At 35.0% G+C, this 24,811-nt stretch overlaps 1 protein-coding gene across 1 annotated transcript in view; it reads left to right on the forward strand.

Annotated features, from left to right (window-relative positions):
- The first annotated feature begins 462 nt into the window (after positions 1 to 462).
- MRPL3 (mitochondrial ribosomal protein L3) overlaps positions 463 to 24,811 on the forward strand; it is a 62,599-nt gene continuing 38,250 nt past the window's right edge. Inside the window, exons 1-5 of the mRNA XM_060683748.2 lie at positions 463 to 697; positions 2,231 to 2,412; positions 4,825 to 4,916; positions 6,525 to 6,623; positions 12,364 to 12,463. Coding sequence (XP_060539731.1) covers positions 585 to 697; positions 2,231 to 2,412; positions 4,825 to 4,916; positions 6,525 to 6,623; positions 12,364 to 12,463 — 586 coding nt within the window. The 5' untranslated portion in view covers positions 463 to 584. The remainder of the gene's footprint in view (positions 698 to 2,230; positions 2,413 to 4,824; positions 4,917 to 6,524; positions 6,624 to 12,363; positions 12,464 to 24,811) is intronic.

The following is a 24,811-nucleotide window of genomic DNA, read 5'->3' on the forward strand; positions in this document are numbered from 1 at the left end:
TATGGGTTTAATATTGTCATTTTATATGATTCAAAAATATTTTACAAATGTGTCATTTTTAATTTTAAATACAATAAATACAACCAATACAAATAATTTTTGTTGAGTCCTCCATAATGTTTAAAAATGAGAAGGAGTTCTAAGAGCAAAACGTTTAAGATGGATTTAAAAAGTGATATAAGAGTAGAGACCCCCTGTATCAGGAGAGAAGTGCGTTCTCTTTTGTACTTTTTTTGGGGGGAGTTTTCACCAAATCCCAAAATGTTGAAACGCTTCAATGTCTCCTAGCTTTCCTATAAATCCCTTTTCAAAACAAGAGCTGAATGCACTAATACCACCTTTCTTGCAGTGACGACTTTCATTCAGCAGAGGCCACTAATGTGACGCAAACTATACTCCCCCCCCCCAAAGTTACAGAGGGCTCTCTGGCCTCGAATATTCTATGAACTAAGTATAAGCTCCACCTTTTCCTCTGAAAGTGGAGTAAGTAGGAATGAAATATTTCCGGAACTTAAGAATGGGGACCGCGGGAGGAAGATTTTTTCGGTTGAACGCTGTTTCGACCGGTTATTTGATGTAGAATCATGTCGGGAGTTGGCGTGCTGTGTCGTGTAGGATTGCGACGGTTGTTACCTGGAGGCATCCTTAATTCAGTTCTCGGGGCAGCGGAGGCTGCGGAAGTTGGATTTAGACGACAGTAAGTCTGTGGCGGGATGGAGCCGAGGGACACTTGTTTTGCTACACGTATAATTCTTTTTAGGTGTCCTTTGTGTACAAATAGCTCCCCCCCCCGATCTGCCTTTCGCTTAACGATAAGAAAAGTAAAAATCCAACACGAATCACTCGTATCTATGCATGATTGTTTGGGTTAAAGCTTTTCTACCTCCAGGAACTGCACGTGAGTCAAGCTGGGGGACAGTTTTAATGCGGAGACAAAGAATTACAAGAAAGGCATTGAACAGTGTTGAGTTTAGTCATCGGATCTTCAAGGTCAATAGTATTCCCCAAGTAGTGTTGCCTATAATGCTATCAAACTAGTTTTCCTCTTTTCTCTCCTTTACGTGATCCCCATTTTCGCTGGGATAAAGAGTAAAAGAATTTGGAAGAGTGCCTGGTAAGAATGCACATAATATAGGTAGCAGGCAACTGAGCCCAATTTCCAGAAAATTAGCACCCTTAACCAGGTTTGCATATTTATCCCTGTTGCTCGTTGGAAATTTGTAGGAGTTGGCAGCATGGGATGATTTAATAAAAAAGGCATATTCTTAATGCAGATAAGTGGGGAAAGTTATACAGTTTGTAAATAATGCAGCCTAAATCTTTACCCCATATAAACTTCTAGCGTCTCCTTATTCATCCAAAGGGAACAGGTTTGTCAGTATAATTGTACCATACACTTGATCTTCGGTATGTTAACATATATATTTGAAAGATTTAAGTTTATACCAGCATGGCTGAATCTTTCTTAATGCTTCAACTTCTCTATTTTTCAGAGAGAGAGAGAGAGAGAGAAAGAAAGAGAAAAAGAATTTTATTTTATTACAATTAAAATTAATTTACATAGAATCAGACCTACATTTGATCTCTGTCTATTTATTTTTTCTAATCCTGCTTCCTTTTTGAAATGCAGCTCCTAGCACAATAGCTCTTAAACTGTTGAATCCGATTACTCTTTTTCCCAGTCTGGAATAATGATATTAACCACCTTCAAAAAAAAATTGTTTTACACCATCATTAGTCTCAGATTGGATCCTCAAGTCACAAACGAGTAATTACAAATTGCTCTATAACCTCCAAGATATGCTGGTTTGGTGTAGTGGCTAGAAACCAGGAGACTTTATGTTTTAGTCCTGCCTCGGGTGTGAAGACAATGGAGCTAGTCACTTTTTCTTCTAGGAAAGAGCCAATGGCAAGATGCTTCTGAAAAAAACCCTCACTACTCTAGTATTTCAGTCAAAATCTAGGTGCTGCCTTTGTTCTAAAAATTTTGTGCATTTCAACATCAGCTGATATTAATTGCTCTAAGAACCTAACCCTCCATAGTTATATTTTTTCCTTTTAGGATACAAATTGCAGAAATTTCCTAGTCCTGTATTATGATCATTATTTCCTGACCCTTTCTTTATTATTGGTAGGTTGGGCATAAAAGTAACAAGTCAAGGTTATTGCACTGGAAGTTTGAAAATGCAAACATGCATTTTTCTGAATTTATTTTTCTTCTCTTTGGTAGGGATCTGTGGTTGGTCACAGCTCGGCATATTATTTACAATAGCACATGGTGGGATGAGCATCTTTCAGAAGAAAATGTTGAGTTCCTTAAGAAACTTTCAACAGAAGAATATAAAGCTCAAACTGCTAGTAAACTTTGTCCTCTGAAAGATGAGCCTTGGCCTCTGCACTCATGGGAGCCAGGTTGGTATACAATAAATTCAAGGATAAAGTAAAGGGTTATTCTGGATATATCTGATTGGATCAGGGGTGAAATGCTCCCGGTTTGGACCGGATTGCCCGATCCGATAGCAATGGTGGCAGGTGGTTCAGAGAACCGGTAGCAAAAATCCCTGTGCCCCCCCTCCCCCATGCCCAGCTGAGCCGCACGATCATCAGAGGCTTTTTTTAAAAAACTTTTCAAAGCATTTTTTCTACAACTCTTCCGACGAAAAAATGCTTTTAAAAGTTAAAAAAAAAAAAGCCTCTGATGATCGTGCGACTCAGCTGGGATTGTCAGAGGCTTTTCAAAGCATTTTTTTCTGCAACCTCTTGGCTGAAGAGATGGTAAAAAAAATGCTTTGAAAAGTCTCTGACGATCCCAGCTGAGTTGCCTGATCGTCAGAGAGGCTTTTCAAAGCATTAGAAAAAATGCTTTGAAAAGTTTTTTTTTTAAAAAAGTTGGCCATGCCCACCCAGTCACCCCCCCCCCAAGCCATGCCCACTGAACCGGTAGTAACAAATTCTACATTTTACCCCTAGATTGGATATATATATAATTCCTTAATTAAAAAGGAGCCGAGGTGGTGCAGTGGTTAGAGTGCAGTACTGCAGCTACTTCAGTTGACTGCTAGTTCAGCAGATCAGTGGATCAAATCTCACCGGCTCAAGGTTGACTCAGCCTTCCATCCTTCCGACGTGGGTAAAATGAGGACCCAGATTGTTGGGGGCAATATGCTATTTAGTATACTATCTTTGGTGTAAGCCCAGAGTCCTCGGAGAGTGGGCGGCATAGAAATATGAATAATAATAATAAAAAAAACATATTTCAAATCAATGAATTAGGTCTACTAAAATTGCATCTTATGATTCTTTTACTTTCACTTTAGTAAGTTTATATATTTTACAGTAATCTGTGAAAGTCTATGCCAATTATTGGCAAGTCAAATAACAGTTATTTCAACAAGTCCAACTCTGGGGAATTCTTATGCATATCTCCATTATAATAAACTCATTTGCTGCCTGATTCTCAAAGTCATTACAGTACAGAAAGAAATTACAATAAAATCAATAAAACATTAAAGACAAAAGATAGTGAACTGCAACAGACTAGATGGAAGGAAGCCAGAAGTATCACTTTCCCTCACCAAAGATTGGGTAAAGAGCCATACCTTTATGCCTCTTTTAAACAATAGCAGTGTGGGGGCCATCTGGCTCTCATTGCAGATGGCAGATACTGCGACCAAGAAGAGGCACTTCCAAGATCCTGACAGATGATATTGCTTAATTTTAAGAAACCTGGTTTGTGCTAACCCTGCAGGACGAAATAAACTGGACAAGTATAGTAGTCCCTCAAGTAACCTGGCCCTTATTCCATAGTGAGGTGCAAATGCCAGTTATATCCATAGGATTAATACACTGCCTAGACCCGTGATGGTGAACCTGTGGCATATCAGTGGGCACGCGAGCTCAGCTCTGGCGCACGCAGCTGATTTTTGGGCCTTCTGGGCCCACCAGAAGTAGGGAAACAGGCTGTTTCCTGTCTCCAGAGGGCCTGGGGGGGGGAAAGGCCCCCGTTTTTCTCTCTCACCTGGCTCCAGAGCCTCTCTAGGAGTCTGAGGAGGGCCCTCCCCAGAGGCCCCCTGGAGGCCAGAAATGGCCCGTTTCCCAACTTACGGTTGGACAGGAAGTGACTTTTTTGCTGTCCCCAGCCCCTAGTCTCTGGAGGCTGGGGACAGCAAAAAAGTCATTTCCTGTCCAACCGGAAGTTGGGAAATGGGCCGTTTCTGGCCTCGGGGGGGAGTGGGGAAGGCCGTTTTCACCCTCCCCAGACTCAATAGAGAGGCTCTGGAGCTAGGTGAGAGAGAAAAACAGGCCTCCCGGGCCATCACATGCCAGGAGTGGAGGTGTGTGTGTGTGTGTCACGCACGCGTGCATGGGGGCAGGGTGCATAGAATTATGGGTGTGGGCATGCCCGTGCACGAGCCCCCCCATACCCCGCCTCCTGGAATGCAATGGCAAAAAGGTTAGCCATCATTGGCCTGTAGTTCACACTACAATGGGAGGGATATAGTTTTGTTAAATGTATAGTAAAGGATGGCAGTGCAGTTATAACACAGCAACATCGCATGGTACTTGTTGCCCCTATATGTTTAAAAACATTAGACATTAAAATAGCTGACATTACTTGTTTTCATAACATGTCCAGTGTAATTTAATCTAAATGTTATCTATCAAATAGTAGTAGCTGCCACTTGAATGTTGATTGTGTTGCAAGATGCTGTTTGTAGGATCTGTACATGCTGTGAATTAATTTAAGAATTAATCTGTCATGACTTTCTGAACTCCATTAGGCTTGAAATTTAAGAAAGGATTGTTTCATTCTTTTATTCACAGGTTCTAAAAGAGTTGGTATTATTGCAGTAAAGTTGGGAATGATGCCATTATGGACTAAGCAGGGTAAAAAAATACCTGTCACAATGCTTCAGGTAAGGCAGAGAATACATAATAATAATATTTAATTTGTTATGTATTGCACTTCACATAAAAATTTCAATACAAAAAAAACCTTAGTCCAGGTGGAAAAAAATAAATTCAGAAAGAGAACTTTGATAAGCAATCAATAAAAGTACAATCATGATAAAGTTTAAGATATTAAGATTTGAGGGAAAGGGTCAAGAGACTAAGAAATATAGATAGAACTTTGCTTTATAAAGTGTAATAAAAATGGAGTTGTATTGAATTTGAAATTAAGATTTGTGGTGATAAAATTGTAAGGTAAATAATTAGAATAGGAGGTTAGAATATTGTTAAAAATCATTTTGACATTGATGGTAAAAGATATAACAAAGACAATGTGGAGAAGAACCAGATATAATCAGGATTGATATATAGATATAAAAATGAGCTAAATTTAATTTGAAATTAAAATTGTATTGATATAATGGACTTGTTTAGATGAAGATGTTAGAATCTATGTTAAAATTTGTTTTTTTTATGTTTTGAATTTTTACTTTTAAAAGATGTAATGGGAAATTGTGAATGGAGCTTGTTAAAGGAATGTAAGCGTGGTAACTATCTATGACCAGATCGAGACTCTGTTCTTGAAAGTTATATTTTATGTTTATGTTTGAAAAAAATAAAAAAATATTTACAAAAAAAATAAAATAAAAGTACAATCAATAAAATGATAATAGTGTAATAATTCTTACCCACCCAGATAAAGCAGGATTTTTAGAGTAGGGCGTGGCTGGATTTGTTTCAAAGCTGAAATGCTGGTGATGTTTGTTCACAGTGTGCTAGTGTATGCTGCCTCATAATTCCAACTTGGTCTACATCTTAGAAGCACTACCATGTTCATGAATTTTCCAAAAAGAAAACAATCAACGTCATCTCTGAAGTGGGATTTATATTATACTGTTTTTAAACAAACCAAGCATTCCCCCAACATTAATTCTTTCAGATTCTAGTTTGCAAAGAGAGTTACAAAACCTAAGGTTGTAGAATCTAATAATAGGCCATCTTTGTCTTCCAGAAGGCTATTAAAGCCTGATTTTCCTCTCAGGCATTTGGTCTAGTGCTTAAGGGACTAGGCTAGATAGCAGGAGATCATCAGCTCAAGTCCTGCTCTAGCCTTTGGGTGATCAGGCCAGTCTTAGCCCAACAGGGTTGTTGTTGTGGGTAAAATAGAAGGAGGAAGTCTGTTGGATATGTTTGCCACCTTCAGTTATTTGCAAAGATAATAAAGCTGGAATATAAATAAATAAATAATAAATGTGTATCTGTTTTCCTGGAAACGCTGTATAGTGCCTCAGTTTTCTTTATTTCTTTTTATTGGATTATTTTAATTGACTGAAGAGTTTTTATGTTGATTTTACAATTGTTTGCTGTCCAAAGTTATGCATTTAATATAACAGTCATATAACTAAATAAAGTTGTGCACACATAAACATACCAGAATAGAATCTCACATCTTATTATCTAGAATTAGATGTAAAATAGATTGTTGAAGCCAAAAACAGTTTGAAAGTTTAGAACTAAAGCTAATTGTCTTTTTCCTCAACTAATATGTGATAAACCTGAATAATTTTTTGTAGGTTCAAGACTGCCATGTTATTAAATACACACCCAAAGAAGAATTTGATGGGAAAACTCCCAGTCTAACTGTTGGAGGGAAAAATGTGTCTGAATTCCATGTAAGTCTGATTTATTTTTCTTTTTGGAGTGGGACAACAATTTTTATTGCATTATCCAAAGGAATGCTTTTTAGAAAGAAGATGTCTTAATAATTTAAAAGACTGTCTTTTTTTGGTCTTTTTTAAGGAAACTTTCTGGTTTTGTCATAATTTCTTGAAGATGATCTTATACCAATACATTTTTTCACGGAACATTTATGAAGCTAAGATGTTTGCTTTTGTGTTCTAGTGCCTTTAGTGTTTTGTTTATTTTGACTAATGATTAAACATAGTATAAACTATAATTCATAAATGATGCCATATTGGGCTATGCAGGAAAGTTTTAGTCATTCATTTTACAGTCTTTTTACATGCATATATAATTGTGTGCTATAGATAGTCGTCAAAATGTCTGCTTCAGTTATTTGCTAAGTGAAAAGAAGCTAACACAACTCCTACATGGTACAAAATTAAACATCTTTCTGTAATTGCGAGTGTGTAATTATTGTTTATGTGCAGTTTTCTATAAATTCAAAATAAGAAAACATGACAAAAACAAGACAAAAGTTTGGACAGCTTGCAATTAGTGTTTTCACATCTCAGAAATAACTGTATAGTTGTTTCCTATAACCAGCTACTAATATTTTTATTCATTCTTATCGATTATTACCCATCCTTTTTTATAGACCACTTCTAGCTCAGAAAACATACATGTAATGCATGCTTGAGATCTCCAGATTTTCAGTAATACTCAAATCTGGAGAATGTGAAGTCCATTCCAAATTTTTACTTTTATAGCTAGTCCTCATTGAACAACCACTCATCTAGGGACCATTCAATGTTACTATAACACTGAACATTGATGATGGATCTTTGTGGTTGCAGCCATAGTAGCCCTTGTCACTTGATCATGCTTTGGGTGCTTGACAGCTAGTTTAATTATAATGATCACAGAATCCCACAGTCATGTGATCGCTTGTTAGAAGCTAGCAGTAAAGGACACAAATGGCAAAGGCAATGGGAAAGGTGGTAGGCAGTCACAAATGGTGATTATGTGACTACAGTAGTACAGAATTTGCCTAAAAGGCAACTGGGATTGCCTCAGCTGTTTGTTGTAAGTTAGCAGGATCACATGACATTGCATTTTACAATCCCAGTGACTATCATTAAGAGCTACATACATGTACTTCATGATCGATTTGGAGCTTTTTTAGCTTGCTGCTTTGGTGAAACGGTCAACCACAATTTGTCTGTGTGTGGTTTCTTATCTGACTAGAGGATATTAACTTTTAGGGTATATTGATATTTAATTGAAATCATTCTTCCTACCTCCTGTATCGTATTTTGTACCATATATAGATAGTTCTCAAGTTATGACCATAATGAAGACTGCATATCATGATTCTAAATTGGGTCGTCCACATGACCAATCTAATTTCATGATCCTTTTTGTAGCTGTGATTATGTAAATGCTTTCATTGTTAAGCAAATTATTTTTTTCTGTGGACCAATTCTGTCAAAAACCAGAAGTAAATGCTAGGAAAACCATTGTAAAACACAATCATGTAACCACAGGATGCTCAAATGGCTATAAATGTCAACTGCGGAGCACCCAAAGGTTAGTCAAGTGACTGCAGAACTTTGAATCTGGTTCATAAGTATCCCCAGATAGGTCCATTATACCTACTAAGCGACAGTTTATAAATTGAGAATTACCTACAGTTTATGTTTATTTAGGGATTTGTTGAAACACAAAATTTGACCATGGCCTACATCGAACTGTGTGTAGGTGTGAACTCCAAGGCGTTCCTTTGTGTACCAATATTCTCCTGCTTTTTTAAATTTAATTGGTTAACACAGTTTATAACAATGAAACAAATGTCTGTAATTCCACCTATCATTTAGTGAAGCAGAGATTGGTAACCTCCCTTCATATACTAAAAGAAATATGTTTTTGAGAACAAATTAGAATAAAATATAATTGGTATATTGCCAATGAGTTAGAAAAACACTTCTGATTTCCATTCTACAACCAATATTTCAGTGCTTCTTTAGTATATTATCACCGACCTAATATCTGATTTTACACTATTTTTACATTGATGTTTTTATATATTACTTTAATTGTGCATTAAATAGAATCAATTTTCAAATGGCGTGAAGTAGTGTACATTTTGTTTTCTGACAGGAATCTGAAATACCCCATCTGCGCATTTTACATCAAACAAATATATGGAATTAAAGGGTTTTTTTAGAGAAAGAGACAGAAAAAAGTATGAAAGGAAATTATGGAAGAACAGAATTATGAGGCTAGCTGGCCAATTTGTACTTTTAATCATTCTTTGACCTAATAATCTCTTGCATATATTTTCCTGGATTAAATCATGCTATTCCAAATTTACAGATCACAATGACTTGATTTGCCAATATATTAGGCCAGAAATAAGTCTTGATTACAGTGAAGTTTAATCAAAAGTATGGATACTCTTAATGTCAGAAAATTTTCTGAGAAAATTATTTAAATTATTTTAGCTTTGATTTCCAAAATGATCTTGTGAGACAGGATCACAAGATCCTGTGCAGGATTATAGAGGATTAATAATTTATAGATTTTCTGGCAATGCAATCTATCTTCAAAATTAATCTGAAAAATCAGGCATTTTTACAAGGAAATCTGACAGCCATTGGTTGGATGGTGATTATCCAAGTGTGCTACTGCTGTCAGTCATGTAAATTGCTTTTTGGAACAATCCATTTAACCACAAAATTCCGCTATGTTGATTTCTTCCATTTTCAGTTTTCATTCATTGATCATTCATTTAGTTACTATAATAAAAAAGAAGCTCAGAGGAGCTTTTGAATGGTTCCACAATGAAATGTTGATAAATTATTATGTTCTTCTATATATTGGCTATTAACTTAAGCAGAAGTCGTTAAAGTTGATTTTCTTCTTGTGAATTTAGGCTAAAATTCCTGACTTTAGAGTCTGTCTTCTAAGACTGCCATTACAATATTGTCCTGAACTTATATCTCATACTTTATTTTGTAAAAAAAAAAATATTATCACTTATCCAGCACCTGGATTTTAGGAGTTAGTGGAATTTTAGTTGGGTAGCAATTTTGAATATATAATTAAACTGTATATATTTCAGTACTGCATAAAGTGCATATTAATACAAGGTATGTTGCAGCTATAGTGTACTACTATATCATATACACAGATTGCACAGAGAAATAAACTATTCTTTAACATAGAGGCTAGAACATTTTCAGATCCTATTGATTGACCCGGATCACTTTTTCTCCAAAACTTCCCTAATTTCATAGGAGTGTCAAACCTTTAAATATTTGAAGATACAACTCCATTTCAACTTTGGGTAGCATATTGTATTAAAAAATATAATAAAATAATCTTCATAATATTATACCAAAGCAATATTATACCAAAGCACTGGCTGCCGGTGGTCCTCTGGGTTCGTTTCAAGGTGCTGGTGCTCACCTATAAAGCCCTACATGGCTTAGGCCCAGGGTACTTGCAGGACCATCTTCTGCCATCCTCCCATCGTCCTGTGCGCTCTCACAGAGTGGGCCTCCTCAGGGTGCTGTCAGTCAGACAATGTCGGCTGGCGGCCCCCAGGGGGAGAGCGTTCTCTGTGGGAGCGCCGACCCTCTGGAACGGTTTGCCCACCGGGCTTAGGACAGCCCCCGACCTCCTCTCCTTCTGCTGCGAACTGAAGACGTGGCTTTTTCATCAAATGGACTGACCTGTTGAGGGGGGTTTTTACATTGTAATAATTTTAATTAATTTTAATTGGATTTTAATTTATATTTAATTCATATTGTTGAATTTTTATCTTGTAAGCCGCCCTGAGTCCTTCGGGAGAAGGGCGGCATATAAATTGCAATAAAATGAAATAAATAAATAAATATGCAGAGTAAACTGCTATCATTTTACAAATGAGCCCATAAGGTAGCCATAATCCAGTATACCACAAGGTCTGTAAAAAGAGTCAGGTTTTAATGGTTCATGTAAAAAAGGAAAATTAGGTGGGGCCTGAAAAAAATTATAGAAAGGTTTTGTTCCAGAGGGCAGGCACTACAATAAAAATTGCATTCCCTGTTTCTTTCTCTCTCTCTCTCCCTCTCCCCTCCCTCCCTCTCTCTCTCTCTCCCTCTCCCTCTCCCTCTCCCTTTCCCTCTCTCCACACACACAGAACTCTTGCCTGATTGAAATTTTCTTGACATTCTTTTTGCTGTTTCTATAGTGGTTATAATTTTTACAGGGATGGGTTGGTAGCCTGATGCCTAACCCTCGTTCTTTCTCATTTGCACTTGGGCTTGGCAATGGCAGAGTTAATGTGCTTCTGATTACTGAAGATGAGCTGAATAAAAGATGGTTTGAACACTACCAGGAAACTCTTAACCAGTCAAATCCACCTGCTATATACAATTTTAATGAAGAGTGTTCCCAACAAGAGATGGTGAAACTGGTGAAATTACAATTGAAGAAGTAAAGATAGCAATTAGAAGCCCTAACATCAGGGCAGCTGGCTTTGATGAGATATGTGACAATACAATTTTTAATGGGTTTCTGTATACTTTATGTGATCCAGGAAGTGTGCCTTCTCTATTGTAGTACCTGTCGTCTGGAATATGCCACCCTTTTTGAAATAATGCTCTTTCCTTTTATGCTGTAGTTAAGATTTATCTATGTTACTAAGCCAGGTGACTTATTTTTTTCAAAAAAACTGCTGAAAACCTCGTGATAAAAAGTGTGATATAGAGAAAAAAGTATATATTACATATGCCTCTTTGTAAAAAAGATGCATACATGCAGATTCCAAGTGAGAACATATCTAGAAGTAGAATAATGAGTAAAAAAGAGCACCTTTAATTATTGCACAAAAATGACATTTTATTCATTTTATATACCTCTAATAAGTGTTTGTCCTTGCTCTACATATTTATTATTGAAATTTTTATAAAGGTAATATTGATTCCAATAAAATAGAACTGAAAGGAATAACATTTTTGCTTCATTTATGTGTTCTGTTTAATACACATGATTGTGTTGTTACTTGCTTGTTATCTTTTGAGCTATATGATCTCAGGGTGACAAGATTCTATTGTGGTATTGTTTTTAATATTGGATAAGCCAGCTTTATTCTGAAGTGACTATTTGAGAGCATCCTTTTCCTTTCTGCTCCCACAAGTGCTGCTTCCTTGCAAAGTATGAAGCGAGAACATGAGACCTATATGTATCAGTGTGCTTTTAATTCATAGCATACCCCAGGAATACTTCTTATTATTAATACTTATTTATTTAATATTTATTATATTTGAATCCTATTCTGTCATAGGTTTATAATTTGTTCAATTCCATGAAAATACATTCTAATGAACACCTTATTGTAGATATAGATGGGCTCTCACGGCATTCAGCTTTTACTAGCACAGATAGAATAACTAATACAGTAACTCAAACATTTTACATTTAAAGTTTTAATAAAAGAATTAAGATTATTGTACTGTGCTTTTTAATTGAGTATTAACTTTTATTTAGAGCATTGGCACTTTTTAAAAATACAGACTATTATACAATTACAATCAATGATGCTCTCTGTCATTCTGTGTCATTCTGTTTGCTGACATTTGTGAGAGCAATAAAAAGTTAAATTCTAGTTTTATTGTTTAAAGGGGTTGCATATTATCTAAATTCCATTTTTTTCTATGCTTACTGTAGTTTTATGTTTTTTTCCAGAGAAGTTCTTCTATCATGAAAATGTACAGAGAACTAGGGCTCCCACCAAAACAGAAAACTTCAATATTTCGAGTGTCGCCTAATGCTGTCATTAAACCAGGTAATGTTAACAAAGTGCAGTATAATTTTTCATTATATTCTCCCTAATAATTAAAAGCTATTTAGCAGAAGAATAACAATATGCTAAACTACTATTCTATACTACTAAAAAAATAATACGTACAATTCCATGTATGTAAAAGGAACTAATTAAAAGCTTCTCATTCTCCAAAGAAAAATTATTATTGTCATTATATTAGGTGCTTGTATCTTACATTTATTTGAAATAACCTTGAGACAAAGTGAAGTGACTTTAAAAAAAAGTTGGCTATAGCAGAAACATTTTTTTATTTAGTTTAAACATAGCTCATAGCAACTGTTAGCTTATTTGGTTTTTTTTTTTTTTTTTTGAAAAATATATTTTTATTTTTAAAAAAAAACAATAAACATAAAATACATCTTTTAAGAACGGAGTCTTGATCCGGTCATGAATTGGTACATTCGCTTAAAACTCTTTAACAACTCTTTCCCGAATTTCCTCCATTACATCTTTTAACATAAAAATCAAAACACAAATTTTTAACAAATATTCTAACATCTTAATCTAAGTATTTACCTTATTATTTTATCACCACAAATCTTTTTTTTTTCCCCAATTTTTTATTTTTATTTTTTTTAGCATTAAACATAAAATACATCTTTTTAGAGCAGGGGTTTGGTCCGGCTTAAAATAAGTACAATTAGTCACATTCCCTCAATCAATTTTGTTCCAAATTTTAAAATCTTTAAGAAGAAAAAAAAAGAACAATAAAAAAAGACAAAATTCTTATTCTAAACATTTATCATTCTACTATAACACCCAAAATTCTAAACAATAAACACCTTTCTAAATCTTTATCATTTTGACAATTAATATTTCATATATATTCCTCAATCCTAAAACCCATTGTCTCAAAATTATATTTTATCTCTCTTAAATGACAACAGATATCCAATTCTTGACAAAAAATATTTTCCTCCTCTCTTAAAATCATTTTGAAATAAATCAACATTTCTTTCTATATTTTATTACTTCCAAAATATTTTACCTTAATACTTCAAATTTATTCTCAAATTCTATTAGACCAGCTGTTTAACGGATTCATGGCTTAAATATCTATTTCCTAGTTATAATTTCCAATATTCCTTTCTCCATTTATTTAACTGTTTCACAGTTCAATTACTATTCTCCAATAATGTCTCTTCCACTTCCTCCTAGGTTTATTTTTGAGCTGGTTCGCATCTTAATCAGCTGCTTTCCAGCAATACTTCCTCCACTCCTTACCTTAATTATCTTGGCTGGTTCCCAGTATAATTTTAACTGCATACCAACCTTCTCCTTTACTCCTCCTAAATCTAATGTAAAACTGGTTCACAACTCAGATGGTTGCCTTCCAGCAATGCTTTCCTCCACTCCTACCCCTATTTTTAACTGGTTCACAACTTTATTTCAATTGATCCCCAGGTATAGTCTCCTCCATGCCTATCTTTTTATTTTTTGCTAGTTTACAGTTTTGCTTTAACAGTTAGCCAGCGTATGCTTTCCTCCATTCCTAACTGTATTTTGGCCGGTTCACAGCTTTGCTTTAACTGCTTTCCAGTGCATATTTCCTCCGCTCCTAACTCCTATTTTTATTTTTAACTGGTTCCCAGTTTGCATTAACTGTTCTCCAGTATGATGCTTTCCTCCACTCCTACCCTATTTGTAAGACTGGGTCTCAGCTTTTCTTTCTCTGATCACCAGAATCTTGCTTATATTTTCCTCCACTCCAAAATCTCTTATTCAATTATTTAGCTTCAAATTACTTCAAAGTGTATCACCAATGGTATTTTCAATCTATTCTCCTCCGTATCTTTTGCTAATTTAAAAAAAAAAAACATTTCAACAAATATCTTATCTCTTATTTTCTCCTAAATTTTCTCCTGTTACTTGCTTATTTCATATTTCAATACAAACATCATTTTAACCATTTTAAATTCATTTTTCTATGCTTATTAAATCTATGATAATTCTTTTAACATCCAAGACCTTAAAGGAAAAAACATTTTCTTCTAGATTATTAAATCTATAAATATTACTTGTTAAAGATTTAAAATTCAAAAAGGCATTAGAACATCCAAAACTCATGATTCTTCCTTCAAACATTTCTTAATCAAGTTATTTATATGTTTATATAAAAGTAATAATAATTATAGAAAACGGGAAATAGTGACAATAATAATGTAATTACCTTAAAATAGTGACAATAATAATACAACAATAATAATAATAATAGTAAAAAAGAAAAAAAGAAAAGGGAAGAGGGTAGAAATATATCAAAACAAAGGAAAAAAGAAAGAAAAAAAACCAAAGTAGATTTAAAAAAAAGTTTAAAGAGGAAAAATAAAAACAAATAAAAACAAAAAAAAAATAGAAAAGGGAAATAGAGAGAGATGGTATAATAAGAAAAAAAAAAAGAAATGTCTCCTAACTCTGTTCATTCACCCAAAAACTATTATATCTATTTAAATCAAAATATAATAATTTGCTGTCTTGTTACATAGTATGTTCCAATATTCCTTTCTCCAATCTGTCCAAATATATTTCTTCTCCATTTTAATGCCATCAAAGTTCCAACTTTTTTTTTTAAATTAGTTCTTTTTTTAAATTAGCTATTCCATATATGGTATCATCATGTCCTTCTTGTGCTGCCACACCCTTCTCTTATTGCCACATCTGTTAGTTCAGTTTCCATTGTTCCATTTAATTTCTTCCTTCTGATCTTCAATAAATCCTCCAATAAACAAATTTGTCTATCCAGAATCAGGCTCTCTTAATCTGAGTCTTTCTCCCTCTCCCCCCCCCACCATTAGTCAAGTTTAAAGAAACAAGTAACAAAGTTTCTCCCTTTATGTAACAAGTAGGCAGTCTGTAAATCAGTAACAAGAGGTCAATCTGAAGTTCACACTTTCACTTGCCAATTAGCAGCCATTTTCTCTGTCTCCATTTGTCTTCTTTTTTTCCTTTATTTTTAAAAGCATAGTTATTTCCTCTTCTCCTTCCTCTCTCTCTAACATAGTCCAATCTCATTTTTCCATATAAAGAAAAAAAACCCATATCCAACACTGTAATGCAGCCATTTCCAAAAAATCATTCTTTCACGTTGTTCTCCAACAGGTCTTTTGCCTTTATGCCCCAATAGTTCACAGCCGCTGTTAAGGCTGGGGCAAAGACTCATCTTAATCCAGAGTCCATGGGCAGTTCCTGCCTGGGCTGATGGTCGCTCACCCGGCAAACAAACTCCCGGCTCTGTTCTCCGCTTCTCCTCCTCTCCTTCTGCGCATTCTTGTGTCCCAGTTGCTGCGGTTTCAGGGCAGCCGCCATGGCTGCTGCTTTGCCACCGCCAGCGCAGAAGGCAAGCCTCCGGCCCCGAGGAACCTGCTCATTCCTCTCGGCTGACCGAGGGGTCCCTCTCCATGTCCCCTGTCCCTACAGGACAGGGGAGGTCCGAAGACCTGCTGGCGGGGGCTTTAGCTGACAGGGTTTTCATGGGGCTCCAAAGAGCCCACTATTTCCCGTCTGGATCCCCGCGGCGCCAACCGGAAGTCTCTCAAATCTTAATTTTCAAATAAACACAACTCTATTTTTTTTTATTGTTAAAGAATAACAGAAAAAAGGAAAAAAAAAACAATACAAAAATCAATAATAAAGAAAAAAAAATCCCCCCCCCCCAAGCGTGCTATACAAATGGAAAGGAAGTTTTAGGAAATTAAAGTCTTCAATTCTTCCAGAAATCTCTTTGATAAGGTACTGGCGCCTATTCATCCAATATCCCAAGTGCATAGTCCACAAATGGTTGCCAAGTGTTCCAAAAAACATTCTCTTTATATATACCACTTCTAATTTTAATATCACAAGTCAATTTATCATTTAATACAAATTTCCATGTTTCATTATACCATTCTTCTAATTTTAAGTCAACATTTAATTTCCAATATCTAGCAATTATAATTCTCCCCATTATAACCAAAATCCTCACCAATTCTCTTTCTCCAATTGTTAATGTTGCTTCATTCAATATTAATAATAATATGGTTTCCGATTTCAATTTGACCCTGTTCTTAATCATTTCAAATATTTCATTTTCTATCCTAGACCAAAAAAGTTCAACCCCATTACATTTACACCACATATGAACATATGTCCCAAGTTCCATTTTACATCTCCAGCACATTTTATCCACTTTATTATCCATTTGAAAAAGTCTTATTGGGGTCAAATACCACTTCCAAATAACTTCATAATTATGTTCTTTAATCCTTATTGATAATGTCCTCATTATTCTGCTAACCCAGTTCATATTCCAATTTTGATTAGAAATTTCAATACCCAGTTCTTTTACCCAATTCTCTTTCATTACCATTTGTGAATTATTATCAAAGTTAGTAATTTTATAAATTTTGCTAACTAATCCCTTTGGCCCAATTTCATCTTTTATTATTCGAGATGTCAAATTTTCAAATTCCGTTTCCTTTCTACTCTCATCATTCCTTTCTTTACATTTCCTATTCCATTTATTCATTTGAATTCTTTCGAACCAATTAATGTTTAATTTTCCATAAATTTCCTCTTTCCTCATTTCATTTTCTGTAAATTTCAAACACAACTCTATTTTTATTTCCATTTATAAATCAAATTTCTATCTATACTCCTGGATCCATTTCATCAAATTTTTAAATCTTAAACCCTATTGACTTACATCTAATTTTCTTAAACGTAGCATCAATTGCCCTTTTCATTTTAACAGAATCATTTCACATTCATCTCACTTCATTTGTTGGAATATCTTCCAACATATTCTTCTTCACCCCATATCTATTGTTTTATCTATTATTTTGGCTGATTGGCAGCATATTTTATTTTAGCTGTTTTCCAGCGTATTCTCCATACCTCTAACTATTGTTTGGCTGATTCGCAGCATATTTTGTTTTGGCTTTTTCCAGCATATTCTCCTCCATATCTCCAACTATTATTTGGCTGATTCCCAGCATATTTTGTTTGGCTGTTTTCCAGCATATTCTCCTCCATATCTCCAACTTTTGTTTAGCTAATTTTCAACGTGTTTGTTATTTCACTGTTTCCCAACATATTCTTCCTGGATGATTTCCAGCATATTTCTAAATGTTAACCATTTCCAACATACATTAAGCTCAATCTTAATTTACTACTTAAGTCTGTGTATCTTATTTTACCATCCAACAATGAATTAAACATTCATATTTAATCATATTTACCATTCTCTATTTTGTTTACAATTTAACATTGAGACTTATTGCATCAAACATATTTATATATATTCTCCACATATTCTCCTATAAACTAATAATTTTTTTTAAGTTTATCTTATATTCATGTATGCTCTTATTCTTATATAAAAATATCATTTTTATCCACCTTTGCATTAATTTTCTGTTTTAATTACCTTATTTTATTTTCCATCTTTGTTATTCTATAAACACTTCCTGTTTAAATTCAAAATTCATTTAAATATAACATTTTCATTTTCAATCAAACTATTTTATATTCTTATTTCAAAACCAAGTATATTTTATTTCTTTATTTCCTTATCTGCAGTAAAATTTCTTGGATTTTTCTCATATTCATATACAATCATATTCACCTATAAGAAACTCCTTTTTATCAATACATTTCATCTTTACTACATTTTTCTATTTTAATCACATTATTTTATTTTCCATCATTATTTTATTTATTTATTTATTTATTGGTTCGATTTATATGCCGCCCTTTTCCGGAGACTCAGGGCGGCCTACAATGCGTTAAGCAATTATCTCTTTATATCTCTTTAGACACCTCCTTTTATAATTAATAATCAAAACAATACAATTCATTTATTAATCAAACTCTTTTTGTATTCTTCTTTCCAGCTGTGTGTATTTTGTTTCTCCATTTCCTTGTCTAGCAATTTATAATCCATGTCAATTTCGGTGTTCTCAAAATTGTTTCTTCATATATCAATTAAGTCTTTTTATTACTTCAGTTCTCTGCAAAGTGTATCGGCTTTCCTTCTTTTGTTCCTGTGCCATTTGACTTCTTTTATTCCTGCGCCAGTTAGTCTCAATTTATACAAGTTCTGTTGTATTTCTTCTTTCTTTCCACCAAAAAAGCCATCTGTAGACAAAGGAAAAGCCTCTACCTCCAACCTCTCACAGCTATTATCATTAATTTCATGCGTCTCCCAAACAAGCAGCAAGTTACAATGTTTCTTTTTAAAATGGAAGGTGTTGCTCCTCAATCCAGACTTTCCCTTAGTTACACCAGTCTCCATTTTGTTGTGATTATAAAACAGTCCAATTTAGTTTTTTCTTCTTTTTGGTTTTAAAAGTATTAAATCCCTTTTCTTTTTCCCCTTTTTTCCAAGTCCAATTCTAATTTAAAATTTTTTTCCAGGCTTTTCAACCTGCCTCAATGTTTAATTGTTCCAATTAATCCATTACCATAGTAATTTTCCCTGTGGGTCTTCTTTTAAAATCACTTTTCAAGATTTTCTAAGCCCCTCAAATCCACAGCCGCTATTTAAGGCTAGGGGTCTTACAAATATCAATTATTGCTCTAGCGTTGTTCCAAGCCTACGGTGGTGTCACTCACCCGGCTTCAGAGCTTCGTTCTTTTTCACTTTCCTCCTGCACATCTCTTGTTTTGGTTTGTCCCAGCTTCGTGGCAGCCTCCATGGCTGCTGCCCCCGCTGCCGACTCAGAGGGTTCCCTCCGACCTCCGAGGAACTTGCCTATTCCTCTCGGTCGTCCAAGGCACCCCTCTTCTTCCCCTGTCCCTGCAAGACGGGTTCAGTCCGCAGACCCATCGGCGGCGATTTGGCAGCCAGGGTTTTCACAGGACTCATCAGAGCCTGCTATTTCCCCGACTGTCTCGCCACAACGCCAAACCGGAAGCTTATTTGTGATATTTGCTGATTGACTAAATTGTGGTCATGAACAGGAAAGTAAATCCATAAAAGTTACTATATTTTTAAAAAAAAAAAACAGATCATAAAGTGAACCAAATAAAAGTTACTTTTTTTTTTTGGTAAATATTTTTTATTATTTTTCAAACATAAGCATAAAATATAACTTTCAAGAGCAAAAACTCGATTCGGTCATAGATGGTTACCACGCTTACATTTCTTTGACAGACTCCATTCACAATTTCCCATTGCATCTTTAACAGGTAAAAGTTCAAAACATAAGAAGAATAAATTTTAACATAGATTCTAACATCCTTATCTATATAAATCTATTATATCAATACAATTTTAATTTCATATTTACTTTAGCTCATTTGTGTCTAAATATCAATCCTGCTTATATCTGGTTCTTCTCCACATTATCTTTATCATCTCTTTTACCATCAGTTGCAAAATACTTTTTAACAATATTATAATCTCTTCTTCTAATTATTAACCACAATTTTATCACCTCAAATCTTAATTTCAAATTCAATACATCTCCATTTTTCTTACCATTTATACAATAAAATTCTAACTACATTTCTTAGACTCTTGACCCATTCCATCAAATCTTGATATCTTAAATTTTATCATTACTTTTACATATTTCAAATTACACAGATTCATCCCTAAAATTTTATTTAAACGAATTGCTAGCATGTTCTCCTCCATACCTCCTTCTATTATTTGGCTAATTTCCAGCATGTTGTGTTTGGCTGATTTCCAGCCTAATCTCCTCCAGAGCACCCACTATTTTGGCTAATTTCCAGCATATTCTCCTCTGAGCCTCCCACCATTATTGGCTGATTTCCAGCATTTTATGTTGGCTGATTTCCAGCATATCTCCTCCAACTCCGCTCCTGTTGCTTGGCTGATTTCCAGCATTTTATTGGCTGATTTCCAGCATATTATATATTTGGCTGATTTCCAGCATAGTCTCCTCCAAAACTCCCACCATTATTTGGCTGATTTCCAGCCTATTCTCCTCCAACTTTCCTACCATTGTTTAGCTGATTTCCAGCATTTTAACTAGTTTCCAACATATTTCTCCCGAGTCTCAAACTCTTAACTAGTTGGTGCCCATCACCTCTTCTTTTAATTTTCCCTTGCAATATAATTATCTATTTAATGTCAGTTTCCCAACATACTTTTTCAAATTAGTTCTCAATATGTTTCATAATAATCATTTCCAGCATATTTTAGATTAAATCACACCTTGTAACTAAGGTCTGTGTATCTTCTTGTTTCATTCAATAGAACCATAATTAAACATTTACCAATCTAACATTGCTTACAAGTTAAAGTCAAACATATTACATCAAACATTTATTTTTCTTAAAGTTATCCCGTATTTGTATATATTCTTCTTTAATATTTTTAGCCACCTTTATCTCAATCCTCTATTTTGATTACCATCTTTTATTTTCTATTTTTATTACTCCAAAACCCCTCCAGTTTTTATCTAAAAATCATTTATACTTTTAAGCTTTTAAATATTACATTTCAATTTAATTACATTTGATTTTATCTTTTTCCTTCCTTCTCCTTTCTGTCCAGCTGTTCCACTTCAAAAGTCTATCTGCTCAATTTAAAAATTGTGTGTGTCACTTTAATGCTTTTGGAATGTCTAGTCCATGTGTGATGCATCAACTTCCTGTCTTTGTTCCTACACCGCACCCAGTATTTTTGCTAGGCTTGTTAAATTCCATTGTGAAAAATCCAAAATATTTTTTCTTTCTTCATAGAATCACCCAGGGACAGAGTAGGAATCTCCAAAATCCATAAATTTAATGTTAATTTCAAAATAGTCCAAGGTATAAAGCCATTTACAATGTTCTTTTTCCAAACGAAAGGGAAATCTCTTTAATCCACTCTCCTGCTTAGTCACCACAGACTCCATGGCAATTATGTAGCCACCCGTCTGTCACTCTTCATTAGCCTCGTTAACTTTCTAAAGGTGTAAATTCCCAGAAAAACATTTCTCTAATCAACTCCAAATAAGTAAAAAAAGATAGAATCCAATTTTAAAATTATTAAGTGCCAATTATTCCAAATGGAATTTCAAAGTCTGTCATGGGTCTTTGTCTCCAAAAAAAAATTTTTTTTCCCCTTAATCTTCAAGCCCCATAAATCTGCAGCCGCTATTTAAGGCTTGGGGTCTTATTTTTCAATCCATTTAATTCTGTTGCTTTGCCTGGGTTGGTGTCACTCACCTGGCTTCAAGGTATTGCTTTCTCCTCTTCTCTCCAGCACAATCTTTTTCCCGGTCCTCTGCGGCTTTGCGACAGCCGCCATAGCTGCCTCCCCCCATCTCTGATTTAGAGGATTTCCTCTGGCCTCCGAGGAACTTGCCTGTTCCTCATGGCCCAGCGAGGTGCTCCTCTTCTCCCCCCATCCCTACAGGATGGGGTTGGTCCAAGACCGATCGGAGGATGGATCATCAGTCAGGCTTTTTGCGGGCTTGTTAGAGCCCGCCATTCCCCCGACTGTATCGCCGCGGTTCCAGACCAGAAGTCCAAATAAAAGTTATTTCTAATAATACTGAAAATAAATGTTTCTGTTCTTTTGAAATGATAGAAAAAAATAAAATCAGTGAAACCATATACTTTTAAAAATACAGATAGTCCTTGACTTATGACCAGTAACTTAGCAGGCATTCTGAGTTACAGGGGACCTCTCTAAAAGCTACCTATGACCTGCTGTGGAAGTTATGGCCACTGTAGTGCCTCTGTAGTCATTCACCCTTGCCTTAATTTAATTAAATTTAAATTTAAATTTAAATTTAAATTTAAATTTAAATTTAAATTTAAATTTAAATTTAAATTTAAATTTAAATTTAAATTATTAAATTAAATTAAATTAAATTAAATTTAATTTAATTTAATTTAATTTTTTAATTTAATTTATCGCATTTCTATGCCGCCCAACTCCCAAGGGACTCTCCCAGTTGACCACTGCAACACACACTTCTCCTGTCTTCACACACACACACACACACACACACACACACACACACACACACACACACTTCAGTACACCAGATCTCCGCAGGCATTGGCTTGGCTTCCCACTCCATCAGATTCCATATCCTCCTCACTTATCTTTCAAAGATTTGTGGAACTTCAGAGCTTGGATTATGGAAGAGAACAAGTTGCTTCATCATGCGGCTGCATGGGTGATTTTGGAAGCAGCCACTATTTTCTGAGCAGCCACACTGAATTGTAGTCTCTCAGAAAACGGCAGCCACTTCTGGAATTCTACCATGTGGTCACATGAGAAAGAAAATTGTTCTACTTCCTTAACCTGATCTGTGCAGTGCTGTGGAAAGCACTGGAGCTTTGACATTCTTCAGAAGATAAGAGCATATGGGGGGGGGATGCCCAAGCCCTTGGTGGGGCAGAGAAAACAGGTCCAAGGGCTGGGGGGACCCCAAGGGGCAGAAACCAGAGCACTGGGTGTCTCAAGTGATGGAGGATACCTTGGGAGGCTTGAAGCAGGTGTGGCTGATCTGCATTAGGCCTCCCAGGGGGAAACAAATAGAATGGAATATGAAATTGATTCAGAATTGGGGAAAGTATGTGAAGGTTGTGTACTTTCACCTAATTTATTTAATGTATAGAATGATAAATGCTACACTAGAAATTAGCAATTAAAATCACTGAGATCCAGCTTTAGATATGTTGATAACACCACTTTTTTGGTTGGAAGTGAGAGGTATTTCAGGAATCTCATGTTGAAGGGGAAAAAACCTTTTAAAAATGGCCTCAATATTTTGGGTTGGCGGGGAGAAGAGCCCTAATTTGTCAATAGTCAGTGCCAACCACAAACAATAGGTAAAGAACAATAAGAGTTTTAATAGACTCTGATCCTTAAAAACCTTGGGTATGGCTCCTAAGAATCTTTGGGAAAAAAATGACAGAATTTTGGTAGTGGTTTGCTCTCCAAACTTGTTTCAATTTAGTTTCTGAACATTTTATTATCAGACTAGGTAAGATCATCAGAATGATTTTCTTGTCCTATTCTCCTTAGCTTATAAATGTCTAGTGTGCCAGTGTAGTCAGTTGGTCGTTTGATTGGTTGATTGTTTGGACTTTGGAGCTTTATTTAAATTGTGAGCAGCTGATTGGTTCTCTTGTGGATTGGTCATTAGAATGGTCTGGTCTCTTGTGTATTCATATGCTGGTTCTAGATCAATGTGCTTGTTAATTGTTCCTTTGGTAGAATATAAGGCTTCAATAAATTCATGTGTGTGGCGGGTGCTGGCATGACCAATTATTTTTCTTCCTTCCCAATCGAACTGCTGTTGTTCATTATCAATGTGGTTTGAAATCAGGGATTTTGAGTCATGCTGTTTAACTGCTAGTTGATGTTAATGAACCCTTTCTGTTTGTCCCACATAGAATTGGTTACAATCGTTGAAATTGGTTTTGTATACTATGTTGCTGTTGTTTTCCTTCTGTATTTTGTCTTTGACTTTAGATCAACGGTCACCAACTGATGGTCTGTGAAGCACTGATGGTTCATGAGAAAATTTTGGTGATCCGCAGAAATATTATTTGCATTTTTTAATATTGCACTAAATACTATTTATCTTTTTAAAAAATTCATATTGGTGGTCCGCAGAATTTAGGTACGAAAGGTTAATGACCCTGCTTTAGATAGCTTTTTTCTGTGTGTAAATGTGGGTTTATGAACTATGCAGTGTATTTTGGCTCTTTTGAAAAGGGTCTGGATGCAGCTCTTCTTGTGTGCAGTGGAGTGGTTGCTTGTGAAATTTGGTCTGTGTGCGTGGTTGTTAATTCGCCGCTATTTTGTCTCGTTATGTCAATATCTAGGAAGAGGAGTCATTGTTCTTTTTCTTCCTCACATGTAAAACTGATCCCATTTATTGAAGCCTGGTATTCTACCAAAGGAGCAATTAACAAACATATTGATCTAGATCCATTGTATGAATACATAAGAAACCAGACCATTCAAGTGACCAACCCACAAGAGAATCAATCAGCTGCTCAGAATTTAAATATAGTTCCAAATAAACAACCAAACGACCAACTGACCACGCTGGCACACAAGACATTTATAAGCTAAGGAGAATAGGATAAGAAAATCCTGCTGATGATGTTACCTAGTCTGATAATGAAACATTCAGAAACTAAATTAAAACAAGCTTGGAGAGCAAACCACTGCCAAAATCTAAAATCCAAGCTACAAGTATTTTCTATTATTTGAAAATGACAGAATATTTATCTTTTAGTACTGAAGGAAAACAGATATAAACTGAAAGTAGAATAATCAGATTGCTGATAAATAAATGAGAAGTAATTCTTTGTCATAGTTGCATCTACTTTTAGAGTGGGGACCTCATT

This window comes from Pantherophis guttatus, chromosome 4 (assembly GCF_059756535.1).
Source record: "Pantherophis guttatus breed Tessera chromosome 4, ASM5975653v1, whole genome shotgun sequence".
NCBI lineage: Eukaryota > Metazoa > Chordata > Lepidosauria > Squamata > Colubridae > Pantherophis > Pantherophis guttatus.